Source organism: Phyllostomus discolor, chromosome 4 (assembly GCF_004126475.2).
Source record: "Phyllostomus discolor isolate MPI-MPIP mPhyDis1 chromosome 4, mPhyDis1.pri.v3, whole genome shotgun sequence".
Classification (NCBI taxonomy): Eukaryota; Metazoa; Chordata; class Mammalia; order Chiroptera; family Phyllostomidae; genus Phyllostomus; species Phyllostomus discolor.
Window position 1 is genome coordinate 53,585,266 of NC_040906.2, and position 21,060 is coordinate 53,606,325.

Consider the following 21,060-nt stretch of genomic DNA (forward strand, 5'->3'; position numbering starts at 1 on the left):
ATTAATAATTACTTAATGTGGAAGCAACTTATCTTTAGTGTGTCTCTGCAATGTTTTACCTGGCTATTATTCTCCTTTATGAGTAAATTCAATTGAGATGGACAGTAAATGTATCTAATGCATGTTGTTGCTATCTCCCTTTTATATTCCATTCCAGAAACCTGTTATTGACTGCATGTCAGAAGATGGTTACAAGTTGGATCGAATCAAAGGTGAAATTGAATTCCGTAATGTGACCTTCCGCTATCCTTCCAGGCCGGAGGTGAAGGTAAGTGCCAATCTTTTCGCCAGGAACAGCAGCATTTTCTTCCTTGATGATTCATTTCCAGAGCCACACATTGCTTGTTTTTCTGAAGCATGACTCAGTTTCCAGCAACATGGGAAAGGAGCACGTTTCTCTGGAAGTGCCCTTGGGTGTTGTGTCACTTCTCAGGCACAAAACCACATTCCTTTGTGACACAACGATGTGCAAGTTCCTCTGGTGGGACTTTATGAAGTGCACTGAGTTCACTTTATGAACTCTGCAGAGCTGAGTGTGCCGGGTCCTGTCATCGCAACCACAGGCTCCGAAAACTGCAAGGCAATCAGAGCAGTGAAGGAGTGCAGCTGTGCCCGACTGCTCCGTAGTGACAGCAGAAGCGGCACCCTCTGAGTGGGCAGGGGGTGAGGTGGCAGAGGAGAGCCGCTGCCTTTGCAGTTGTTTCCTTCTTATCTGTGATTTCACAGGGCTACTAGATCAGTCCTCCATGCGAAGGTGATCTTGTGATGTGCTCATATGTCACCCCTGGTAAAGAAAATTCAGTTTTCCTGTACCTACTGAGCAAACATCTTTAAAGGCAATTTACTGTATAAGAAAATTGAGATCTACTTTCCCTGAATGAATTGGCTTTGAAATAAGACTTATTCCTCATTTTGAACAGAGTATCTCTAGCCACCCTTTCTTAATATTTCTGTTATCCCTGCAGAACTAAATTTCGTGCAACTTAATTTTGATACCACATACCTATAACACACATGCATACATCATCCATATTGTATGTGTAAAGCATAAGTACATATATGTTATTACATTATGAAATATATTTGATTAATGTTATATATTACATATATATAAACATTCACTGTCATAACATATGTGAAAGTACTTTGGGAAATACAAATCACAAAGTAGTGTTCACTCAGTAAAGATCTTTGAAGGGATGGCTAAAAAGTTCCTTTATAATATTTGTTCAGAACCAGCTTAGAATAGCTATTCAATAAATACTAGTTAAATGGAAACACAGTTATTTCATTTCTGCTTTACCTTCTAGTCCCAATACCAAAAGTTTGTTTTAATACATATCTTCTTACTTAGATCTATAAATATTCTTCATTCATACCCGAGTATGCATTTAGCCTTGCCGGGCGCCACAATGTCCTGAGACTACAGTGATTAAACACAAAAAAGAAGCAGCAGCAGCATACTCAATGCCTGCCTGCTTGCCGGGCGGGTGGCGGGGGGGCGGGGGGCCCGGGGAGGTGGGGGGGGTGGAGATTACAGTCCAGTAAGTGAAAATTTGTAAGCCTGATCCTCTAGTCACACAGAGGACCCCAAACCAGCTCTACATAATAAGTACAAAAATCACCACTGAACTGGTGAAAATATCCAACAGATGGTTTTGAATTACTTTTTGTGCTTCCCTTTCTAGACTTTGCAGCATTCATTCTCTACCTTGAACTTTGCTACCTAGAGCTTTGCACCCAGCAAACATATCACAGCCACTCAAATAATATGTTCACACACAATGCAAGTGTATGACAGCTTAACCTTGCACACTGGTTTATTATTAATATGCGGTCAGTAAATTAGTATTATATTTCTAACCTGATGGCTTTCTTCCCTTAACTAATTGGGACAGTTTTCTTGGGGTATCCTAGTATGTCCAAAATGTTTCAAATTAAATCCTGGAACATTTAAAAGTTAGGCCTGGTTGATTTACTTTAACTTTGAGGGTTACTACATATCAATTTATTTGATTGGCACAGCTATCAGTCAAATCATCAGTAGCATGCTAAACGCTAAAACCTCATCCTAGGCACTGTTTACAAATTTTCTGCTTATTCATGGATACCCGTGGGCATTGCTTACAGCGCATAAGTAAACAAACACAGTGTCCTCACAAAGCATCCTAACTTGTAGCCTTATTGCTGACAATCTGAACATTGTTCTTTTCTTTTCTCTCAGATTTTAAATAACCTCAGCATGGTCATCAAGTCTGGGGAGGTGACAGCTATGGTAGGACCCAGTGGGTCTGGGAAGAGCACCGCCCTGCAGCTCATTCAGCGATTCTACGACCCCAGTGAAGGCATGGTGTGTGTCTTCCAGAAAGTTCTCGATACAGGGGGTGGGAGTGTGCACACGGTGATAACATAGTCAAACACAAAGGCCTAGCACATGCCGAGGCCATCCTGACACACGCATAGTTGACTCAATGTTTTCACTCGCTGCACTAATTCCCGGCATGACCGTGTTCACTGAAGAACCAGTCCACTCGCCCAGTAATGGGACTGACTGTGCAGGTGCATTCAAAGCAGTACTGCTGCCTCTTCAGTGAGCCAAGGTTTTCATTTATTTCTTTGTATTATAACAGAATTATTATTGTTCTCCTGAAGTTTTTCAAATGCTAAGTATAGGAAAGTTTACATGGCTAGAACTAATGGTACAGCTCCTTTTTTTTAGTATATTTTATTAATTATGCTATTACAGTTGTCCCAAATTTTTCCCCCTCTGTTCCCACTCCACCCTGCACCCCGCTTCTCCAGCATCCTCCCCTGCTACCTTAGTTCATGTCCATGGGTGGTACATATAAGCTCTTTGGCTTCTCCATTTCCTGTACTATTCTAAATCCCCCCCTTGTCTATTTTGTACCTACCAGTTATGCTTCTTATTCTCTGTACCTTCCCCCCATCTTACCCTTTCCCCCTCCCCATTGATAACCCTCCATGTGATCTCCATTCCTGTGATTCTGTTCCTGTTCTAGTTGTTTGCTTAGTTTTTGTTTTTTGTTTTTCAGGTTCAGTTGCTGATAGTTATGAGTTTGTTGTCATTTCACTGTTCATAGTTTCTGATCTTCTATTTCTTAGATAAGTCCCCTTAACATTTCATATAATAAGAGCTTGGTGATGATAAACTCCTTTAACTTTACCTTATTGATTACTGCTTTGAAAAGTTAGGTTTAAAAAATATTGTATATCAGAAGCTACTTACTCTTTTTTTTCTGCATGTTTGATTATAAACATAGAATGAAACTAAGAAATAAATATTAATAATTTCTATTATATATTATAATTCAAGTACCTAATAAAACGATTACTTATTTTCACAATGATTGCAAAAGGTAAACATCATTTTACAAATGTGGAAAAAGTCAGAGGAGATTGAGACTTGCCCCTGATTTAATCCCAGGTTTGCTGGTTGCCAAAGGCTTTTCACTCTCTAAATCACTCTTGTCAACATCTGCTTAGTGCTTTGGGGTGGAGTCATTGGAGTACATATCGAAGACTTCAATGTAATGCATTCTCTGTAGTATGTGTCCTGCTACACTAACATGGCAAAGGAACCAGAATTTTCCTTCATCACAGACATTTCATTTTCTGATTGGATATTTTTTGCACATATCTGCATAACTACACTCTCAATATGTAAAAATAATGGCTTCTTGATGTAAGATTTTTATATTTTTGCTAATAATATAAATTTAATTTTCTCATTCCACTTGACAGCCTCAATTGCTATTGGACACCAAAGTGGTAATTGGTGAATCTGGCCAGAAAGTTAAGAGTTACTGTAAAACATATATACAAGATAGGGGTCATAGGGATATACAATGATAGGGATCATTGCTTATTTTCATTGCATCTTTTGAAGTCCATTTTAGGTCACAAGTCAAAACATAGTAAAAGTATTAAAAGTACAGTGAGTAGCTGATTCTATTCTTTACTGAGAAACTAAAACCTTTTGTTAATCTTATTAAGTGGTCTTTCGCATCATTTGTGTTTCTACAATGAACTTACAGCTCTATTTGATTTCAGTTATATACTGTCAATCATTCTTATATAAGCAACCACACTCTGAGAGGATCTGCCTCTGTTACAGTCTTGCTGCTCTCTCTCTTTTCTCCCCACGGGTTAAGTACAACATAGCATTATGATTCAGTTCCTTAAGGGAATCCAAGACAGGTGATGTGCTCATGCTCTCTAGGTGACTTTGGATGGCCATGACATCCGCTCCCTTAACATTCAGTGGCTCAGAGCTCAGATTGGAATTGTGGAGCAGGAGCCTGTGCTCTTCTCCACCACCATCGCCGAGAACATCCGCTATGGCAGAGAAGACGCCAAGATGGAAGACATAGTCCGGGCTGCCAAGGAAGCTAATGCCTACAACTTCATCATGGGGCTGCCGCAGGTAACCCTCGCGTCCGTTCCGGGGGAAACGCTTGACAGGGAAAAACACTTCTACGATATGTCTTTGTTTTCATTTGGATCCTAAGTTATTAATGGCATATTTCAGCTTCATGCCGGGAAATGTACCATGAGTTTTCCGCTTTATTTGAAACTGTTATTAATCTATTAAAAGTCTACCAAATTGGGAAACTTTTTTTTTAAAGTTACTTTGGCATAGATACAATTTCCTTATTCTTTCCATTAAGCATTTTTCTAAGCAGATGATAAATTTATGTGGCAATAACTTGCACAATCTTCTTTTGATATCTCCCATTGTCATTTAATTTTCCTGTGCTTAGACAGCTAATAGGTGTCCTCAGTACTGTACCAACATATTCAAAAATTCCTCCTTTATCTTCATTTTAAGCAACAATGCCAACATAACCAATCCCATATTATTATATGGATTTTCCTCCTAAGGGTTAGCTAAATCAAAGAAGGGTTATTATTAGTTAAAACATATATAGTGCTTACTATAAACCAGGCATTGTTCTGAGCAGTTTGCATCTATTTAGCCCTCATAACCATCCTTCCAGGCAGCTACTACTATTCTCCTGAACACAAATGGAGAACTGAGGCTCTGAGAGGTCCGATAACTTGCTCAAGGCAGGAGAGATCAGGTTCACACCCAGGGATCTGGTTCCAGAGTCTGTGCTCCAGAACATTTTCTTTTTTTTTCCTTCCTTCCTTCCTTCCTTTCTTCCTCCCTCCCTCCCTTTTTCTTTTCTCTAAGCCAGCACTATTTTATTTTTATTTTTTTGTTGTTGTTGAAACTATTACAGATGTACCCCATTCCCACCCCTGCTTTGCCCCCTCTAAAAAACTTTCTAAATTTCCTGTATGGATAGGATTACAGCTGTGAGTATAACATAGGGTAGTGGTTAAAGTGTATAAAGCTTTAGCATCAGAATGCCTTCATACAAATGCTAGCTCCTCTACTTGCAAGCTTTGTAAACTTGGGGAAGTTACTTTACCCACTTATACCCCAGCATTTCATTATCCATCAACTGAGGAGAATAGCGGTACTTATCTCATGGGGCATCTGTGAAGACTAAATAAGAAAATGTGTAAAGAGCTCAGTTCTCTGCTTTCTTTGTATATGGTGGGTGTTCATCTCGTGTTGACTATTAATATGCAAGAGAAGAGTCTGACATCAATACTTTGTTGTTCCAATATAATGCTGTATGTGCAAGATATTCAGTAACTATTTGCTGTCAATGGTAATGATTATAAAGATAGTTTGGTCTTTTATTCACAATATAAAAACAGCTTTAGCGTTGTGTTTTCTCTGTTGTCTAGCTTGAGAAAAGAAACAAGATTTGATATGTGCTTTAATCCTCTAATGGATTTTCAAGACTCTAATCAACTTTTAGTTTGGTGGAAACATCTTATTTGAGGTTGAGCTAAACAGAAATATTTATACAGCCAGTTAATCTTGAAATAAAAGAATAAATCAATTTATTTATCTTACACACAAATATTGATGAGACAACCTGTTTCAGGAAAGGGCATTTTAGTAAAAGCTGGACCTATGTGGATTCATGCTTGAGGAGGAAGCTAGAAAGGACCTCCTGATGGATTACTGTCAGGAATTATCAAATTCTTCCTTGTTGTTATTGGTATCACTTTCTTCCCAGAAATTTGACACTCTCGTTGGAGAAGGAGGAGGCCAGATGAGTGGTGGCCAGAAACAAAGAATAGCCATTGCCAGAGCCCTTGTCCGAAATCCCAAGATCCTGCTTTTTGACATGGCTACTTCAGCACTGGACAATGAGAGTGAAGCCATGGTGCAAGAGGCATTGAGCAAGGTTTGTTGAAAGTCTGAGTTTATTTTGCATGTGGAAATGTTTGTGCTGCTTTAGAGAGGCTGCTGTTTGAGAGAGGAGAGAGGGAGAGCTGGAGAGAGAGAGGCGACATAGGTCAGTGTATGCAGTCTGACTGTTTGGGAAACATTGGCTGACTACAATGTTCCTCACAGTTGAACAGAAGACACAGGATTTGCTTCCAAAAGTCACACATATCAAATTTAAAATCTGGTTAAGTCTAACTTAAAACATGTGACTTTTACATTTCCTTTTTTTGTTTTTAGCTGTTGATTAATAGCAGCAATGGAACAGCAATGTGAGAAAGTGTACTGGCCATTTCTAAGGCCTATTTAAGGATTTTCCCAGGGACCAAGGTTCTGACTTACTTGCAGATTCTGAAATGATCCAAATGTCAGTGTCAGCTCTATCTTACAGTCTCATTTAACGGCACACTGTCCATTGTTACAGATGCAGCAAGGGCGTACAATCATTTCAGTCGCTCATCGCCTATCCACAGTTCGAGCTGCAGATGTCATTATCGGTTTTGAACATGGCGCAGCAGTGGAAAGAGGCACACATGAAGAACTGTTGGACAGGAAAGGAGTTTACTTCACTCTAGTGACTTTGCAAAGTCAAGGAGATCAAACCCTTAATGAAGAGGGCATAAAGGGCAAGTGACTTTTTCATTATGCTTATACATTATGTTAAATAGTTAACATATATAATGCTTTATGTGTTTCCATGTACTTCAACATAAACTGTCTTATTTGTTCTCCCAAAAGCCCTTGGATGCACTATACAAATGATAAAAGAACAGGGGTCAGGAGGTTCAGTTACTTCATGAAATAGAGCTAGAACCCAGGTCTTCTGTGGAAAAATGTTCAACTCCATCTTCCTCCCTTTCCCCCAAAGTTTGCAAATAAGAGAGGTTTCCTATAGTGTCCTGCACACAATAGGAGTGTTATTCTTGTTGGTTGAGTGAATTAATCAATGACTAAAATATTTTGTGCTTATTTTTACTAATGTAAGTAGATACTTCAGGTACTAGTGCACCTTCTGAATTTTTCAACCTAAATTTTTAGATTTGGTAGTTTATCCCAGCCTATATCAGTCAACCACTCCATACTTTCTATACCATATCACATATCAATTTTTGAACTCCACTGGGTATAACTCTATAGTCTAACTGTATATAACTGTATGCATTTAACATGTGTGATTTATTCTGAATGATTTTTTTTAAATTAGTGAGTCTATTATTTTTTTCCCTACTTCTAGTGGGCTTTCTTTACATTTTTTTATGATTCATGCTATATCTATTTCTGTGGTAATAACATATTGGCTATTTTATATATATACAGTTCAAAGGATTCAGTGTTGCTGAGTATTTTGAAATATTTTTTGTTAGGAGGTGCTAAACAAGTACTAATTATTGCAATAAAGTTAACAGAATGTTTTCGCATCAGACGTAGTAATGGTACATGAGGCAGGCAGAGTAAATAATTTTATTTCAATATGGTTCTGCTTATGGCATGCACTAAGGTATCCCTTATGCTGTGTTAACAGGAAAAGATAACACCGAAGGTGCTTTACTTGAGAGCAGACAGAGCTTTAGTGGAGGGAGCTACAGGGATAGTTTAAGGTAAGTTCAAACCATGGAGCAGATGTTAGGTTTTCAAATATTCTTAGGAGCCTTCTGCAGCAATGATCCTCAGGCAGTGTCTCAGGTGCTCCCAGGAGAGCCCTGAGCATAGCCCCAGTGCTTGGGCAGTAGCAACGTTCAAAACAACCCTTGGTGGCTGTACTGACATTCCTGTTTCTGATTCATGCGGATTTTTTTCTTTATCTTCTCATCTTACTGAGGGTGGGGTCATGGTAGATATGCTCTGTAGTTAAAATGTTGTTTATTGGCTTTAGAAAGAGTATTTAAAAAAAAAATCTGTGTTTCATTTTTTCCCCTAAAGCTAACTGTGAAATGAATTACCATCTTACATGGAGGTCAAATTCATTCTTTAACTCTACTCTTTAACCTACTGAATTGCAACTGAATTCAAATATTTCTTCTTCCAGAGTAACCCATCCAAAACCATATTATGTTTTAATTAGATGAAATAAGAAATGTATTTTCTAATGTTTAGAGAGAATTTTCCTAAACACCAGCTGTTTCTTTTTTCAAAATTTTAACTATTTTTCTATGGATGACTATATGGGTGTTCACTCTCAAAACATTTTTGGAGTATGATTATTAGCAAGACTATAAATTTTAGTTTTTCATCCTGATTTAAAAGTTTTAATAAAATGGGTACTTTAATATTAAAAGACTTTGAATTAAGAAGAATTCTGCTCAGGAATATGTCTATATTCATGAAAATATCATTGAAGATTTTTTCTTAAGTTAGAATACTGTAGTAGGCAATGAGCTGACAGCATATTCCTCTACCATTTTCTTAGCATTGCTAGATCATTTAATTCAAACAGTGCTCTGAGCAAAAGCTGTTACTGGACTTGTTCATTCAAGATAGAGAACTAATCATTTATTGCAAAAAAATGGTTAAAGAGCTTAAAACAAAACATTCAGGTAACAACTTCAAGTAGATCAAATACAAATTTATTTATTTTTAATATTCAAAGGAGAGTCCACTAAGTTTATGCTTAGAGTTTTGTATTTTTCCTTTTGAGAACAAAACTATACAGAAAAATTTCATAAAATGCTATTTTTATTGAATTTGGAAAATAATAAAATGATAACTTCAAGGTACTCTAGGAAGTAAAAGCTATAAAATTGCCAAAGTTATTTGTTAGTTTTTATAGATATCTGGCATTATGTCTATTCATGCTTTTCTGAAACCAGGCAAGGTCAGGCACTCATGTGCAGTTTGGCTGTAGACTAATCATGCTTTTCTGATTAGAAGAAAAAATTAAATTATAAGGATCATTAGAATCATGGCCTGAAGATAAACTAACTTCTTAAACATAGAAAATGACTAGACATCTCTTTTGATCATTAGGTGAAAGGTTGCAAAAAAGAGTTGTATCTCATGTCGACAAGAAAAGGGATATTTTCTTAACTTTCCAAATGAACCAAATCTATCTGTTCTAAGTAGTTTACTTACAGTTTATTATTAGGACCTAATAAACATTTTAATACATACAAATGTTTCTTTTCCTATTTGACCATTTGTTCTCATAAATTATACATTTCGGTGACTAGGATGAGAAATCCAGACATACAGTCTATACATAGAAAATGGCTATTAACCTTCTGCAGAGAAAAATTTGTAAGTTCAAGAGAGAAGGATGGTTAAAAATACCTCATTGTGTATGCTGACAGATTTTATTTTGCTAAAAAATGACTAAGTGGAGTGTTAATTTGTGTCTTATTTCCTTGCCTACAGTCTTTCTGAAAGCTAAGTCTCTCTTTAGTCATATATTTTAGGTTCAAGAACAATTTAATGGATAATAGCAATTAATTTCCAAAATAATAATGTTGAGAGAGAACAAGCGTCTATTCCCCAAATTCGCTGTTTTTATTTGCAGTAGGAAGTGGTGACACAGCTTCTGAGAAAGGGAGTGGCAGGTGTAGGTTTCTGGGAAGAGGTGAGAGAGAATTCTAACTCTGGTTTTTATGGTAGATTGGAAGGGGAACTAGATGACAGATAGAGTGCCTGAGGAACTGTCTCATTGGGGCCACCTATGACAGACATGTGGAATGATATGGGGGATAGGAAGAGAGGCTTAAGACATGTAAGATTAAAGAGTAGAAGTCTGAGGGGACAGGGACAGAGATCTTCCTATGCTCAGAACTGGGAGGTAGTCAACTGAATTTTTACACCTTCCTCTTTCCACATACTCCTCCTATGGGTTCTAATGCTTTCAGTTTTATTTTAGCCCCACGACCTTAAGTCTCAGCCTTATCATGCACTCATCCTTCTCCAGGTGACACCTGTCTGTTCCTTACACCTTCTGGAGAAGACAGCTCCACCTTAGTTACCTAATTCAAAGAAATGACTATGGCTGAAGATCAAGTGGGAGGGAAATGCGGTGTCCCAGAAGAAGCCAGTTTGGTAGCAGGCAGTAGGGCTAAGGAGAGATGTCACGCTTGTTCTTAATGAGGTTTGGCAAGAGTCTGAATATGCAAGATTGAGGAATAGGGAGGACTTGAGATAAATGCACCTGGGTTGTTGAACCTGGGTGACTAAGAGAATGATGGTACCATTAACAGAACGTGGTAACAACTTAAAGTAATTAGGTTGATGAGTTACTGCCTTCTCAAAAAGGCTAGATGGCATATATAATAGGCACCACCTTGATATTTGTTTTAGCCCAATTTCTACCTGGATAGAAATGATAAAGACTTGTGATAGAGATAGAGACTTGTGAATGGCTCTATCTAGATTGCACAAAGCAGTTGATGTAGGTCTCTTCATCTCTAATTTCTCTCTCTTTACATCATATTAGTTCCAGTTAAATGCTTTGATAAGGAAGCTTCCCTCCTCTCAAGTCTTCAGCATTGCCTTATTATTGAAAACTCTGCAAATGAATGAAAACCTAACACAACCTGGTTTAACCTATAAAGGGAGAGAATCAGTTGACATAACTAAGTAGTCCTTGAAGGATGCCTTGGCTACTGGCAAGGCTGAGGCTTCAAAGATTTGTCCAAATCTTTCTCCACTTCTCAGTTCTACTATTTTTTTTCACTGCTGGCTTTATTTGTCAGGAAGCTTCTTAAGAGTTTTGACATAATTACCAGCAGCTCCCAATGCTACATATTTTCACGTTTAACCTAGAGGAGAGTAGGAGTCTCCTTCCCAGAAATTTCAGGAAAACAAAACAAAACAACTTGAACCAATTATTGCCTATATCTGTCCTGTACTAAGTATATGTAATGAATATACCTGTTCTCTCCTCTCTTCATGCTTCCATTTACATTATTCTCTCATTCAGAAATGCTTTTCCTTCTAGCCTACAAAACCCCAAATCCTTCATTAGTTACCTCTTCCAAGAAGCCTTTCATAGAAATACCTGCCATACATTTCTTTTTCCTTTAAATTTCCATACTCTTTATTCAGACCTGCTTTATAGCACTTAGCACATTCTTCCTTAGATCAGGACTGGGTACATGTGTTGCTCTTCTATAAGACTTAAGCTCCTTGAGGGAGAAGCCTGTGATTGACCAGATCCCACGACACCCAGGACTGGTTCGCATGCTGTAGTTGCCCAATAAACATCTGCTGAATGAATGAATGAACACATCAAGCTAAATTAGATTTCTTAAGATATTTGTTGATAAAATGCATCCTTAGAGGTGAGATATAGCATGGAGAAAATCTCACCAGGGGTTTTTTCCTCCCAGTAGCTCATTTGTATCCAGGTGGCATTACTTTAAAGTAAGCACACGGTGAGGGCAGGGTGGGGAGAGGGAGGCCAAAACTGTAACTCACAACCCGAAGGGAAGTAAAGGCAACAGACCATTGCCATTAAAGTAATTAGCAGAGCCAAGTGGGTTTGGAACAGGTTTGAGTCTTACACATTTTTCTGGTAAACTAGTACCCCCTTCTCTTTCTACCCTCTGGATCAAGGTCCAGCTTGGGGCTGAGAGCAACCCCACCAATTAATTCTACCCTAAGAATAGCTCTGTCAGGTCTAACCAGAAAGCTCCCTTATCTGGTTACAGTGTGACCTGGCAAACATTTCTGTATTTGACATGTGTTGTAAACTTTGATACCAGTTGAGTCCTGTTCCAACCTGCCCACAATCTATAGACTCTTTCATCTTTTTTATTTACAGAGCTTCCATCCGGCAACGCTCCAAATCTCAGCTTTCTTACTTGGCACACCAGCCTCCATTAGCTGTTGTAGATCATAAATCTCCTTATGAAGAAGACAGAAAGGTCAGTAACCAACCACTCATGAGGGAGTGATCTCTCCTGGGGACTAGTGTATACCCTTAAAACCTAGAATGTGAGTTTTCAAGGCCTATATCTAGTAATATTTCATGAAGTCAAACTAAATGGAAGAACACATTAGGACCTGATGAAAACTAAATTTTACAAAATCTTTTTAAAGAAGCAAAGATTAATTAATTACTTTTAAGAATATGTGGTAACTAAAACTGGACTATTAAGGGTTAATTAATAGTCCTTAACTACAGCATTCTAATAAACATAGGCAAATTACAAGTACTTAGCAGATTATTTGATTATATAGATACCCTTTAAGAGTTTTTAAGATTATCTGAAACTTTTCCCCTAGATTTTTAAATCCATTTCTTAAATTGTAATAACCTTGGCAGAAGTTTTTGATCAACAAGGATATTTGATAAGGCTAACCTTAACAAGTAACCACAATTTTTTAATTGACAAATAACTGACATACAACATGCTATTACTTTCAGATGTACATCATAGTGATTTGATATTTACATATCTTACAAAATGACACCCTGCAATAAGTCTAGTTACCATCTGAGGTAACTAATCTATACTACTAATTTTAACATAATTCAAAATAACACAAACATGAAAGAAATAGGAGAGGAATCAACACACATAGCAATATAGAACCTTCTTCATCAGGACACACATATTCAAAGTTGTTGAGGGTACTGACTTTTACACAAAGTGACCATCCTCCTCCCTAAAGCCTTTCTTAATCATCACACTTTGTTCTTCAACCCTGATGCTCTCACTTTTGATCCCCCATTACTCTCCACTTGACTCTTTTCATGGCAATTTTATTGTTGAACTTTATTTGAGGTCATGTTATCTTATCTCCTTACTAAATGATAAGTTTCTTTTTTAAAAAAATACACTTTGTCTATATATTTTTAAAAGATTTTATTTATTTATTTATTTTTAGAGAGAGGGGAAGAAAGGGAGAAAGAGAGGGAGAGAAACATCAGTGTGTGGTTGCCTCTTGTGCACCCCCTCCTGGGGACCTGGCCCGCAACCCAGGCATGTGCCCTAGATTGGGAATCAACCAGTGACCCTTTTGTTCAAAGACTGGCACTCAACTCACTAAGCTACGCCAGCCAGTGTCAAATTATAAGCTTCTTAAAGTTAGGGACTATATATTATTTGTGTTTGTATCAATTTGGGCACCTTACCAAGTGCCCTGCACCTAGTAGGACATTGGGAGATTTTAAAACTAGTATAAAAAATTGAATTTCTACAATAAAATAAAGGCTAAAATGCAATATTTATTAAAGGAAATAAGTAAGAGAATATTTTAATTACAAGCACATTTATTACACATAATATAATTTCAAATTGTCTTTAAAGATTGCAATGTGAGAATTTATTTTGGAAGTAATCACAAACCTTCGTTCACAATGACAAATTTGGGAGAAAGTGCAGTACTACTTATGATCTTATGACTAAGAAGGATTTTTAAGGTTCTCTTTTGGTTTCAGTGCATTAATAGTGAGTAAATAAAGGTCCCACTACCTAATAGAGTTGTTTTAAGTAAATTTTATAGGTGAACGCTTTTTCTCAGCAGCAGCAGGGTGAATCACAGTGAGAGAAAACATTTAACAAGCATGATTGCTTACTGCATTTTACCGGTAAGGACTTGAGTCTTCTTTAAGTTCTACAATAGAAATTGGTATTTCATTGATGTTCATGGTGCTTTGACTAATAACTTCGAGGAACATTACGTGAGGTGTTAATAGAGCTTCAAGGGAGAAAGAACCAAACACAACGCTGAAATTTCAAACACAGCAGCACCAGTCATATTCAATTTGTGCATTTTTATGTTTTTTTTTTCCTTCTGGGCAAACATTTGACAATAAAAGCAAGAGCATTAGGAAGAAGAAAAAATCTGCTTTTGTTGTTGCTGTTGTTGAAACTGGTAGGATGGCCCAGCACAGTTGCAGGGAACAATCAGATTCCCTGGAGTTCAGATTGCTGTGGTGTCCTTATGATGCAGGGAAAACTCTGAAGGGAGTCATTTCAATAAAAGGAGACAAATCAAAAACAGAGCTTCATTTTAGAGATGTAAAAATGTTCCATATAATAGTCTACTCGTTAGCATAGTAAATTAGAATGGAACAATTAAACTCAATTAAATGTTAATCAGTGTAATTTTTAAAAGAGCCACTTTATATTCTATGTCTAGTTAAGGGAGAAAAAAGAAGGAGGCAGAAAATGACAGGAAAGCCAATGTGATTTTGCTAAAGTTTCAAAAGGAAAAGATCTTATGCTCCTATTAATACTACTTGCTTGTATGATAATTATATGAAAGTCTTTTAAATTTAAAAATACCAAGTATTTTTATGAAGGATACAGTAGAAGTAGGGTTAATAAATTTTAAGTCATAGAATTTCTAACCCCAGTAAATTTTAAACTATTTTAAATATTTGAGTTATTCTAGTCTCAAGTAAATTTTGCATTATTTTCATAGTTAACTAAATCTGCAAGCTCAAACATTGGTGAAATTCTTCCTTTTTAGGAGCTCTAACCTTACCTTCTGTTAATGGGGAAAACGTTCTATCTTATGTTCCAATGCAAAAGGTTTAATTACATAAAGAAGTTACTCCACCTTGTGGTCTCTTAGAGTTTTGACTCTGAAAAGTTACAAGAGATGGTTTGATAAGTTTTATCATTAGCTAGGCACAGAGCAGAGACTACAGCCCACTTCTCTTCACCCTCCAAGCTGTACTATTGGCTCCCAGCAGTGGGGTCAGATCTTTGTGATAATGCTCATAAAATTCGGTTTAGGATTAGGGGAAATCGGCGGGCTAGGGTTTTTAGTTTCTGATATCTAGGCATCTCCTTCAGGAAAACTAGAACACAGGTAGAATAGAGAGGTGGGCAGAAGTAGGTTACAATAATAATAAATAATATAGTAATAAATAATAATACAATAATAAACTCTGTGTTTCACATACTCACAACTATAAATGTACCTCAGCCCATCCCTGTATATATAAAATCAAGTCAACATTGTTGGGAGGAAAAATTTAGCCCTACCACTCTTTGTTATATGGGCTTTGTTGAAGAGTTAAATTGACATATGGGGTCTCCATAAGAATATGAGATCCAAAGACAAATAGACAATTGAGGCTTATATGTCTTCCAGAGCTAGGAAAGTAGACAGACATCTGCGACTACAAACAGCAGGAGAACGATTCACAGGAAGATAGGAAAAGCAAATTTTGCCAGACAGTGCACAGATACAGGGGCACAGGGAGACTTTTGAATAAGCAGGTTTTGCTAAATTGCCCTCAGTCTACCACACCTAGCTCATATTCTCTGCAGTAATTTCTGGTGATAGCTCACTTCCTGGAAAAGGCCCTCTATCTAAATTCTTTTATTTAAAAAATTTCAGTAGTTTATTTTTATTGTATTGTTTCCATTACTATTTATTCCCTCATATGCTCTTCCAACTCCACCTACACTCTCCCCCCTGTAATCACCACACTGTTGTCCATGCCTGTGAGTTATTTTTACATTTTGCTCAATCCTACCCCCACAATTCCCCCCTGCCCAGAGCTGCCAGCCTGTACTCTATCTATGAATCTGTCTCTATTTTGCTTTTTAGTTTAGTTTGTTCATTAGATTCCACATATGAGTGAAATCACATGGTATTTGTGTTTCCCTGACTGGCCTAATTTCACTAAGCACGATGTTCTCTGGGTCCATCCATGCTATCACAAAGGGTGAAAGCTTCTTCTTTGTTATGGCTGAGTAGTATTCCATTGGGTAAATGTCCCATAGTTGTTTTATACACTCATCTACTGATGGACACTTGGGCTGCTAATCATTAGAAAAATGCAAATTAAAGCCACAATGAGATATCATTTCATACCTCTAGAATGGCTATCATCAATAAGTCAACAAACCAGTGCTGGGGAGAAGTCAGAGAAAGGGGAACCTTGTTGCATTGTTGGTGGGAATGCAGGCCTGTGCAGCCACTGTGAAAAGCAGTATGGAGTTACCTCAAAGAGTTAAAAATGGGGACTTCCACCAAGATGGAGGCATAGGTGGACGCACCGTACCTCTATGCACAACCGAGATTGGAACAACAACAATTTAGAGGTAGAATAACATCCAGAACTGACAGAAAATTTATCTGAATGGAAGTCGGACAGCCAAGAAGTTGAAATAGACCCATTCATCCAGACCAGTAGGAGGGGCAGGGACAGCAGACAGGAGCGGGTCATGGTGAGGAGAGCAGAGAGAGTTGGGCACATAAGGCATACAGGGGCGCATAAGGCATCTGGGGCGCGCAAGATCACAGCAGGTGGACCCTGAGTACACAAGTGGCAGCTGGCAGACCCAGTGAGGTGGCGATTATGGAGCAGGGCAGAGTGTGCAAACCAGGAACCCAGAGAAGGGACTTAGGTCCCACAGAGAATGAAGCAACTGCCATTGTTCCCTCTTGACCCTGCCCCCACATACAACGTCACAATCTAACGACTGGGGTGCCCAGCCCTGCTGAACACCTAAGGCTCCACTTCTCAATGTAACAGGAGCAACCAGACAAAAAAAAAAAGAGAGATGGCTCAAACAGAAGAACAAATCAGTGCCCCAGAACTCATCTTTTTAAGCGACCAAGAGATAGCTAACCTATCAGATGGACAGTTCAAAACACTGGTGATCAGGAAGCTCACAGAATTGGTTGATTTTAGGCACAAATTAGATGAACAAATGCAGGTTATGATTAAAGAAATGAAGGAAAATGCACAGGGAACCAACAGTGATGGGAAGGAAACTGGGACTCAAAACAATAGAGTGGACCAGAAGGAAGAAAGAAACAACCAAACAGGAAGGAATGGAGAAATAAGAATTCAAAAAAATGAGGAGAAGCTTAGGAACCTCCAGGACATCTTTAAATGTTCCAACATCTGAATTATAGGGGTACCAGAAGGAGAAGAGGAAGAGCAACAAGTGGAAAACTTATTTGAACAAATAATAAAGGAGAACTTCCCCAATCTGGCAAAGGAAATAGACTTCCAGGAAGTCCAGGAAGCTCAGAGAGCCCCAAAGAAGTTGGACCCAAGAAGAAACACACCAAGGCACATCATAATTACATTAGCCAAGGTAAAAATGAAGGAGAGAATCCTAGAAGCAGCAAGAAATAAGGGGACAGTAACCTACAAAGGAGTTCCCATCAGACTGTCAGCTGATTTCTCAAAAGAGACCTTACAGGCAAGAAGGGGCTGAAAAGAAGTATTCCAAGTCATGAAAGGCAAGGACCTATATTCCAGATTGCTCTATCCAGCAAAGCTTTCATTTAGAATGGAAGGGCAGATAAAGTGCTTCTCAGATAAGGTCAAATTAAAGGAGTTCATCATCACCAAGCCCTTATTTTATGAAATGTTAAAGGGACTTATCTAAGAAAAGAAGATACAGAAAAAAATGTATAGTAAAAGAACAGCAAACTCACAATTATGAACAACCACACCTAAAACAAAAACAAAAACAAACTAAGCAAACAACTAGAACAGGAACAGAACCCCAGAAATGGAGATCACATGGAGGGTTAGCAACAGGGGAGTGTGAGGAGGAGAGAGGGAGAAAAGGTACCCAGAATAAGTAGCATAGATTGTAGGTTGAAAATAGATAGAGAGAAGGTAAAAATAATATGAGAAATGAAGAAGCTAAAGAACTTATGACACATGGACATGAATTAACGGGGGGAATGTGGGTGGGAGAGGGTGTACAGAGTGGAGGGGAGTGAAGGGGGGAAATGGGACAACTGTAATAGCATAATTAATAAAATATATTTTTAAAAAAGAGTTAAAAATGGGAACTTCTGGCCAAGGTGGAGGCATAGATAGATACACTTTACCTCCTCCCCTAACTAAAAGAAGGAAACCAAAAAATTTAAAAACAAAAAATAACGAGAACTGCTAGAAAATTGAACCATATGGAAGTCTGACAACCAAGGAGTTAAAGAAGAAACATTCATCCAGACTGGTAGGAGGGGCGGAGACAGATAGCCAGGGCAGAGAGGATTTATGGCAAGGCAGTGGCTGGCCAATTAGGTGATCTCACATTTGCATACAGGTGAACTGGGAGGAGCAACTGGGGAGAGAGACAGACCTATGGGAAATAAAGACTCAAAACCTCTGACTGAAAAAACCTGTGAGGGTTGTGGCAGCAGGAGAAACTCCCAGCCTCATGAAAGAATGCATCAGAGAGACCCACAGGGTCCTAGAAGGTATATAAACCCACCCACCGGGGAATCAGCACCAGAAGGGCCCAATTTGCTTGTAGGTGGCGAGGGAAGTGACTGAAAGCCTGCCAAGAGGCAAGCAAGTGGCATTGTTCCCTCTTAGACCCCTCCCCCGCCACACAGCTTCACAACGCAACCATGTAGGTTGCCCTGCCCTGGCCAATACCTAAGTCTCTGCCCCGTAATACAGAACAGGTGCACTGAGACAAAAAAAAAAATATGTCCCAACTGAAAGAACAGATCAAAGCTCCAAAAATAGAACTAAGCAATGGAGAGATAGCCAACCTATCACATGCAGAGTTCAAAACATTGGTAATCAGCATGCTCACAGAAATGGCTGAGTATGATTGCAAAATAGAGGAAAAAGTGAAGGCTATGCAAAGTGAAATAAAGAAAAATATACAGGGAACCAACAGTGACAGGAAGGAACTGGGACTCAGATCAGTGATTTGGACTTGAAGGAAGAAATAAACATTCAACCAGAACAGAATGAAGAAACAAGAATTCAAAACACTGATAAGAGGCTTAGAAACCTCCAGGACATCTTTAAACATTCCAACATCCGAATCATAGCGGTACCAGAAGGAGAAGAGGAAGAGCAACAAGTACAAGAGTTATTTGAACAAATAATGAAGGAAAACTTCCTCATTCTGGCAAAGGAAATAGACTTCCAGGAAGTCTAGGAAGCTCAGAGAGTCCCAAACAAGTTGGATCCAAGCAGGAACACACCAAGGCACATCATAATTACATTACCCAAGATTAAAATGAAGGAGAGAATCCTAGAAGTAGCAAGAGAAAAGGAGACAGTTACCTACAAAGGAGTTCCCATCAGACTCTCAGCTGATTTCTCAAAAGAGACCTTACAAGCAAAAAGGGGCTGGAAAGAAGTATTCCAAGTCATGAAAGGCAAGGACCTGCATCCAAGATTGCTCTATCCAGCAAAGCTTTCATTTAGAATGGATGGGCAGATAAAGTGCTTCCCAGAAAAGGTTAAGTTAAAGGAGCTCATCACCACCAAGCCCTTATTATATGAAATGTTAAAGGGACTTATCTAAGAAAAGGACTATCTAAAATATGAACAGTAAAATGACAACAAACTTACACTATAAACAATTGAACCTAAAACAAAAAGAAAAAGAAACTAAGCAAACAACTGGAACAGGAACAGAATCACAGAAATGAAGATCACATGGAGAGTTATCAGCAGGGAGGGGAGAGAATGAAGGAAAAGGTACAGAGAATAAGAAGCATATATGGTAGGTAGAAGATAGACAAGGGGAGGTTAAGAATAGTACAGGAAATGTAGAAACCAAAGAACTTATATGTACAACCCATGGATATGAACGAAGGTGGGGGAATGTGGGTGGGAGGGGGATGTAGGGTGGATGGGAATAAAGGGGAGAAAAATAATAGGACAGCTGTAATAGCATAATCAATAAAATATACTTAAAAATAAAAAATTAAAAATGGCACTGCCTTATGACCCAGCGATTCCACTTCTGGGAATTTATCTGAAGAAACCCAAAACACTAAATCAAAAGAATATATGCATCCCTATGTTCATTGCAGTGTCATTTAAATTCTTTTAAGCAGTTAAGGAGGAGGTAGAAAGTGTTCCTGAATCTTTTGTTTCTTAAAAATAATCAGGCTAAAATAATCCTCATGCCAAAGAGACATATTTCAGGGTTGTGAAATCTTGTTCCCCTAAAGTTTTAAGTATTAGAAACCCATCACTGCATCATAGTTAGCTTATAGGATACGGTTCAGGCATTTGGTTAAAAGGTATGACTGAGACAGGACCCATAAAATTGACTATCAGTATTTATTCATTTGAAGAATATCTGCTTGTCATAGTTACCATTTATTATCATCAAACCTTAAAGGCATTATCAAGGCAGGAGGCCCTATAAATTGGCATGCAGAAATCACTGTAACAAAGTATAAAGAGAAGGACATAAAAGTTAAGTAGGAAGTTAAATTTTCACCTAACCTATATAAAGAGATGAAAGGAAACTGGGAAAAACCCAGTGTCTAGCATTTAACCATCAACATAGTAAGTAAGCGATCAGTATTATTTTTTAATAAATGTTTTGCTGCATATATGTACCACGGGCATAAAAGCTTCCTTCACTCTTTCATCTAATAGACATCAATTATACATCTCTTATGTGCCAGGTATTGTGTTAAGGAAGCAAGAATAAATAAGGGCCGCTGTCCTTCTCTATGCACTGGGGCTGCTGGCAGGATACTTCTTTACCTGTGACAAACAGATGAGCCCTGTGCAGCTCAACGTTGCTGCAGCAGAGCCAGAAACTCTGAAGTGAGGAAACACATACATTTTTATAACTTGACCTTTCTCTCTGAGTTACTGGCTTGCCGTTAATTTATTCATCTTTCCATTCTTCATCTTAGTTCATCTTGAGCTTTTTTTTTTTTTGGATGAGTAAATTTGTCATTAGCTTTACAACATCAGAGAAAAACCTTTCTGTACATAATGACCTTAATTGTACTTTTTTTTCTTTTATTCTTCTATGCTTTTAGCTCTATCAAATGAAAGTCAATGAAAAGTCAAATTATTCGGGGACAGAGTTCTT

The 21,060-nt window shown here is 38.1% G+C and overlaps 1 protein-coding gene across 1 annotated transcript in view; it reads left to right on the plus strand.

Annotated features, from left to right (window-relative positions):
• The window catches only part of ABCB11 (ATP binding cassette subfamily B member 11), an 85,761-nt gene that overhangs the window by 34,287 nt on the left and 30,414 nt on the right, over positions 1-21,060 (plus strand). Inside the window, 7 exon segments of the mRNA XM_036023345.1 lie at positions 158-268; positions 2,225-2,350; positions 4,241-4,444; positions 6,120-6,290; positions 6,756-6,957; positions 7,854-7,929; positions 12,075-12,178. Coding sequence (XP_035879238.1) covers positions 158-268; positions 2,225-2,350; positions 4,241-4,444; positions 6,120-6,290; positions 6,756-6,957; positions 7,854-7,929; positions 12,075-12,178 — 994 coding nt within the window.